The 7,309-nt window shown below is 31.2% G+C and overlaps 1 protein-coding gene and 1 pseudogene across 1 annotated transcript; both read right to left on the reverse strand.

The window, feature by feature from the left end:
• Window positions 1-4,108: 4,108 nt before the first annotated feature.
• Window positions 4,109-6,226, reverse strand: LOC108451545 (disease resistance protein At4g27190-like). The gene is made up of 2 exons (XM_053029005.1): window positions 4,364-6,226; window positions 4,109-4,288 (listed from the first exon to the last, which is right to left on the reverse strand). Exons 1-2 carry the CDS (start codon window positions 5,549-5,551, stop codon window positions 4,193-4,195), a joined length of 1,284 nt encoding a protein of 427 aa, XP_052884965.1. The 5' UTR covers window positions 5,552-6,226; the 3' UTR covers window positions 4,109-4,192.
• Window positions 5,688-7,309, reverse strand: LOC128292723 (probable disease resistance protein At4g27220; annotated as a pseudogene).

Here is a 7,309-nt window from a genome sequence, read left to right on the forward strand (position 1 = left end):
GCCAGTACAAAAATTGAGAATAGAGTTGCTTCTTCACCGCAATACTCTATCGCCAAAAACAGGACAAGAAGAGAAATTAAACCTCCAAAGAAGTATGCCGAGGTTGATCTAGTTGCTTATGCTTTAAATGTGGCTGAAGATATAGATGCGAATCAAGAGCCATTTAATTATTCTGAGGCGATTAGCTGTGAAGACTCAGAAAAGTGGATGTTTGCTATGCAAGAGGAGATGGAATCACTCCACAAAAACAGAACATGGGATCTTGTAAAACTTCCTAAAGGTAAAAAGGCTGTTCGTTGTAAATGGGTGTTTAAAAAGAAAGAAGGGACTCCAGGAGTTGAAGAACCCAGATATAAAGCAAGGCTTGTTGCAAAGGGTGACAGTCAGAGTGCCATCTTTCTTACAAAAGATCAAATGTTTCATGAGAGAACAAAACACATTGATATTCGGTATCATTTTGTTCGTGATATTATTGCTCGTGGTGATATTGTTGTGAGCAAAATTAGCACTCATGAAAATCCTGCAGATATGATGACTAAGTCACTTCCTATAACCAAGTTTGAGCATTGCTTAGACTTGGTTGGTGTTCATTGTTGAAGTTAAACCCTTAAGGGGTTTTTTGGAAGAGGTGAAGAACTTGTTTATTGAAAGTTCGCGATGAAGAACTTATTCATTGAGAATTTGTGTCAAGGTGGAGATTGTTAGAATTAAGTGACCCAAATTCTTATTTAAATAAAATACGATGGAAAATAAAATAAAAGTAAAATCCATATAGAACTAGACTTCTTTTATTTTATTTTAGAATAAGGTTTTAAACCTTATTAAACTCCATCTATTTTATATTGATTAGGATAAGGTGTTTCAATCCTACTAGAATATGGCTTTGCAAGCCTATAAATAGACATAGTCTATTCCTCTTGTATTTGAGTAAAAATTTTTCGACATAGTGAATTTTCTTCTCCTCTGCCCGTGGTTTTTTTCCCGAAAGGGTTTCCACGTAAAATTTATGTGTTCTTTATTTTTATTTATTTTATTCTATTTTATTTTTCACAATAAGAAAATCTGGTAAAATTGTTTGATGAGAAGAAAATATAAAAAATAGGTAAAATAAATAAAGATCTACATGGCAAGTTATAATTGGTTGGAATGTTTTTTCTAATGGGTCTAATAGTTGAGGTAAAATGGTAATGTTTTAATAGTTTAGGTAACCGTTCTAACAAAAAAAATTTAAGTACCAAATTGGGAAAACTAGTATAGTTTAGGTGCCATTTTTTAAGCCTTTTTCTTGGAAAATTTTATAATTTTTTGAATTTTAAAATTTTAAAATATTTTATAATTTTAAAATTATTTGCTAACGTATCATATGAGATAAATAGTATCATGACAACTTGAAGTACATGTGAGCTGCCACATGAATTGCCATATTAAAATCGTTAAAATTAATGTTATAGTAAGCATTTCAATTTTTAGAAAAATGTAACTCTTTTAAAAGGTTAATGTCTAAAGTTAGCTCAAAAATAGAATAAGGATTAAATTAAAAAAGATGTAAGAATTAAATTTATTATTATGCCATAATTTTAATTAACAATAATAAATCTCAATAAGGAAATTCTTGCTAAATATTTAACAATATGAAGAAGAAAATGAGGCAGAAGCTAACTCATCTTTAAACATGTAATAATTCATTACTTGCACATAAAACCTTTGATCTGCTATCAAAATTTCAATGATAGATATGAGGTTTAAAATCAATGGAAATGTACATTGCATTAATTCTAATAGGTGCATATGTTATAGATGGGGTTGTCTGTTTTTCTTAGTTTCGTCTAGGTTTTTGGGTTATTCTTTCACTATGCTTTGTATAGTTTATTTCTATATCGTAGTTGATTGAACATATATTTGTATTCGGGAGGCAAATATAAAGGGTGGGCAGTGACCCTGTGGGCAGTGACCCTACCCCTTAAAAATAGAAAATTATAGTTTTGGTCCCTTATAAATGATCAAATTATAACTTAACATAGGATAAAATTACACTTTGGTCTCTCAAGAAAAATACTATTTAGTCCCTTCAAAAGTAATGAAATCATAAATTAATACATAATAAAATCTGTATTTTGACATTTCAAAATTTTATAATTCAATTTTATCTTCCTTAAACAAATTTCTAGATTCGCCTCTTTGTATTTGTATTTGATATTTGACTAGTGAGTGCATTACATTTGAAATAAAGAAACTTTGAATATATATATATATATATATATATATATATATATATATATACTTATCTATGAAAGTGTGAACACAATTTTAACTACAAAAAATTTCAACAGTATAACCTTATTAAATATTTGATATGTAAATATATATATGTTATTAGTCCTTGTATTTTTATAAAATTGGAAATGTAGTCCTTATACTTTAAAAGTTGAAAATTCAATTCTCTTCCTTTTTCAATTTAAAATCCTAATCCAATTGTTATTGTTGTTGTAGTTTCAATTGAAATTTATCAAGTTAACACATTTATTTTCCGTCAATCATATTTTACATCATGTGAGGATGGTTTAATTAACATGCCAAATTAACAAATTTTGATAGAAATTATGTAGGATTTTAATGATTAGATTGAGGTTTTAAATAAAAAAATAGGAAGATTTAAATTTTTTAACCTTTTAAATACATGGGCTAAATCTCAAATTTTATAAAGTACAAGGACTAACACCATATTCTAACCAAAAATAAAATTACAAATGAATAAAATGAAAATATAAAATTTTATCAACAAATTTGATGTAATAATTTACATTTAAGTTATAGTAATATTAAAATTTGTAAGTATAAAATTATTAGAAATTTCAATTGTGATCTATTATAAATTAGTATACATCCCATGAGACAGGCAACATGGAAAGAAGTCACAAATTTTGAATATGAGAAGGAAGAGAAGTATCCAAACTCCATCTACAATCTAACATGGAAATGCTTTGAAATCATATCTAATTACATAAAATCACATGTTCTTTATTAGTGACTAAACTATGGGAATTTTCATTTTGGTCACTTAACTAAAAAAGTTACAATTTCGATATTAATATTTTTAAAATTATATTTTTTATCACTCGACTGTTAAGTGACACTTTTTAATTAGTATAATAACAATTTTAGCCCTCAAATTTTCTAGTTTCAGTCAATTTAATATTGATAATATATAAAATGGTAAAATTTGAAATTATTTTTAAAATTTTAGAAAATTATAAAATAAAAATTAAATAAAAGTAGATAAAAATTTTAAAATAAATAAAGTGAGAGAAAATGAGGGATAATTGTTTTAGACCCTCCAAAATTTCTCTACATTGTATGTATTGAAAATTAAAGAATATTACGCCTTTTACAATACTTTCCTAACTTTTATTGTAAATAAAACTCACCTTAAATCATTTTGATTAATATATGTTTATATTTTATTAAAATATTAATAAAAATAAAATATATTTTAATTAACACACATTATCATTTTCTGTAAGATAATTTTAATACTTTTTCAAGCCTAGGCCCGTTTTCGGCCTAACTTGGTTGATCCAAAAATTCTACTTTATTGTGCAAAAATATTTTTAAAAAATTTATATTAATATTTGTACATTTTTATAATTAAATTAAATTTTAAAAATATTTTATATTATTAAATTGAATTGAGTTGGATAGACTCAAAACATGGAGGATTTATAGCCACCTTCTATTGTGTATATATATTTTTATATAAAATTTAAAATTTATTAAAATTACAAAATAATAGACTAGTGTTGAATGTGGTAAAAACCATAATAATATTTGATTTGATATCATAATATCAAAATAAATTTACAACTTAAATGTTTTTATTATAAATATACATATAGAAGGTTATTTTGGGAAGTATATATATTTTAAAAGAAATGAAGTTATTTTTAGAGAAGAATAACATAATAGAAGGAATGGTAAGAGAGGAAAATGTTTTAAAATATTATATTATTTATATATATATATAACAGAATAGAATGAATCCAAACATATATATTTTTTATAAATATTATGTTTTAAAAAAAAAGCATTTATTATTTTTTAAATCTTAATGTTTCCTGAAATTTTACATGTAAATTAAAATTATTATATCTTTTTACAATAAATTAAAATTATTATATCCTTTTACAATACTTTCCTAACTTTTATTGGAAATAAAACTATGATAATAGTTATCTCTTACCTTAATCTCTTCCATCATTCTTTTTATCCTGTTTTTCTCCGGAACATATACCTGAAATTTTATTAAAATGGAGAAATTAGGTTTATAAAATAAGAAAAAATAAACTAAACTATAAATGGTTCATACCTTAAGCTTCCAAAGGGGTTGAAGAACATTTTTAAAGTTTGGATGGTCATCCCACTCCAACCATTCCCACCATTCTGTGAATGAGCTGATGGTAAGAGAAGGTGGAGCATATGCATATGACTGCCCATTGCCAACAAGGGGAACAAATGGAGGAATTCTCTTTAGTTTATCACAGCCATAAAAAACTTTGATATCCTCGAGAGAATCACAAACCATCACTCCACTTTTGTTGCAAATGCTCTTCAAATTTGGTAATCTCTGCAATCCCAACTCCCTCAATTTGGGAAGATGGAATTTGATTAATGCACCACTCCCTTTTTCTTGTACTTCTGATGTTGCTGCTCCCAATATTTCTACTAACTCATCACATTCTTCCACCCAATTTTCTTCCAGGTTTTGGAGGTTTGGAAGCAACCAATGTGGAAGCAACGTTTTCATACTTGAGCATCTGTATACATCAATTTGCTTAAGATGGGAAAAGGTGGCAGACGGAGCCAATGTTGATGGTGTTGCTGAACCAATTCCTGCATCTTTCATAATAAGGGCACTCAACTTTGGCGGAGCATGAAGATACAACACCTCGAGGCTCTGAAATGGATGAGCGGAAGAAGAGGCAAAAGAGGACAAGGAAACAACACACTCTATCCCTTCGCAAAACCAAATCCTACAAACCCTCAAGTCAATCGCATTTTTGAAGGAAGAATGATCATCGACTAAGCTTCTCAAATAGTTGCACCTATAAATATGCAACTCTTGAATTTCAATTGGGTGCATAATTAACTCACCTTCCCAATTGTGGACTTTTCCAATTGTTACCATTTTATCTCCTTCAGTTGGGATACTTGACGCACCACCCCCCACTAAATTGTACTTGACGAGATTTTTCTTACTTTGTTGCATTGAGGAGATGAACTTATTGAATTCACTGACGTCGTTGAAACGTCCGGTTAAGCACTCTAACTTCTTCAATGGTTCCATGTCCTCTGCTTTTAGACTTGTTTTTTCATTGTTCTTATAAAAAGTCAAGTGCTGAAGGTGAACGAGTTTTGGTAAACATCCAGCGGGTATCTCTTTCAGAGTGTACACTCCAAGATCAAGATATCTTAACTTTATCAGCATATCCATGCCTTCAGGGACTTCCTCAATTTTAGTCCGAAAAAGGTCCAACTTCTTCAATTCTTGAAGCATCGAAAGACATGGCAGATCTCTTAATTCAGAACAGCCACGAAGCAACAATGCTGTGAGGTTCTTTAGTTCAGAGATGGAATTTGGTAAACTCTCGACATTTGTACAGGACAAATTGAGACACTAAGATAGGGCATGTTCATGAATAAAGAATATGGGATTCCTTTACAGGGTTCCCCTGCAATAACAAGGTTGTGAGCAGTTGACATTTTGTGGGCAGCACATCTGCGGGAAATTCCGTTATGGAGTTATACATAAGCAATACTTCCTCAATATCTGGACTCCATTGCCCCCTTTTCGGTAATTCTTTTAATTGCAAGCCTGCTTGTACTATATATCGAGAATTCATACTTGTGATCGACAGTGCCATGTGTCTCACTGCATCATGCATCTTTATGCCAGCTTGATCAAATTAATCGGTAATATTTTCCAACAAGCAGTTATCTTCTAACTTCTTCAAAATAGTAAGGCCCTTGTCTTTCATTTCTTGTCTTGTACCCATATCATCTATGAATCCCTCTTCAATCCAGCACTCAATTAGTTCATCCATTTCAATTTCAAAATCTTCGGGATACACTGTACAATACAAAAAACAATCTTTCGCTTGCTTGTCCTTTTAAGTGATCGAAGCTAAATTTCAAGCGCTCGATTACCTCAGCTTCCACTCCTTCCACTTTCCCTATTCTCTTTTCAATTCCCGAGTGCATTTTTCCAAATACGAGGTTATCTTCTCCTTTCATGGTACCGGATACCACGACAATTGTAAGAGGTAAACCCACACATTCCTTGACAACAAGCTTCAAAGTAGGCATTATAGTTGGACTTTGAACTATGTTAGGTCCAACTTTATTCAAGAATAGTATCAATGCCTCTTCTTCCGAAAGGGCTTCACTTTTATCACCTTACAACCCATATACTTACGACATGCTCAGACGGGTTGTCAATATCAACTTGCGCCATTGTTGCCACTCGCTCGGGGATCCCAACTTCCTCTAGAGAGACTTTATCCCACACATCATCTAGGATTAGAACATGTTTTCCTGCGTTCTTGAAAGATTTCGACAAGATTGTCGCTCGTTTGAGCTTGTCTCCTTCTCGGGCCAATCTTCCTTCAACTTCAAAGCACCTGCAATATCATCTTGTACCTTCATTACATTGAACTCCTTTGATATGGTAACCCAGATTACCCTTTCGAATCTTTGTGGCTTTAAAAGATCATTGTGGATGTGCTTCATGATAGTGGTTTTACCCACACCGCCCATCCCCCAAACCCCAATCTTGCTCACCTCCTCCTGCATCAAACACGCCCAAATCTCATTTCTAACAGCTTCCTCTCCAACTAGTTCTGATGTTGGAAGCGGCAACCCAGCACTTGGACCATCAATGGCGAGACCTTCAGAGGCATTATGAGCTTTATCAAGAAATCCCTTCATTTCTCGAGTCTTTTCATCAACCAGCTTCCCGTTGCAAGCACGACAGAGATATCTCCCGTTCCTGACTTTGTTTTCAACAACTTGTGCTTCCCTAATCATCTCTTTCACATCTTTCAACCAATTTTCAGCTCCCTTCTTTGGTATCTTCCCTAGGGGACAAAGAAGCTCTGCTTTCAATTGCAGCTCTATATCTTCCATTTTGCAATTCATTTCATCTCTCATCCTCTTGAAGTTTCTCACATAATCGTTCATCTTTACGTGATATTGCAAGTATTTACAAACAGGAGTTCGAGACAATTTGCAATGCCGACAACAGTTTCTACGTACT

This window comes from Gossypium arboreum, chromosome 5 (genome assembly GCF_025698485.1).
Source record: "Gossypium arboreum isolate Shixiya-1 chromosome 5, ASM2569848v2, whole genome shotgun sequence".
NCBI lineage: Eukaryota > Viridiplantae > Streptophyta > Magnoliopsida > Malvales > Malvaceae > Gossypium > Gossypium arboreum.

What these genes read in the sequence shown, in the direction of transcription:
- LOC108451545 (XM_053029005.1), bottom strand. Translation starts at nt 5,551, where the DNA reads ATGCTTCAAGAATTGAAGAAGTTGGACCTTTTTCGGACTAAAATTGAG. An exon ending in AACCCCTTTGGAAGCTTAAG is followed by an intron (nt 4,289 to 4,363) that starts GTATGAACCATT and finishes ATAAAATTTCAG; the next exon opens with GTATATGTTCCGGAGAAAAA.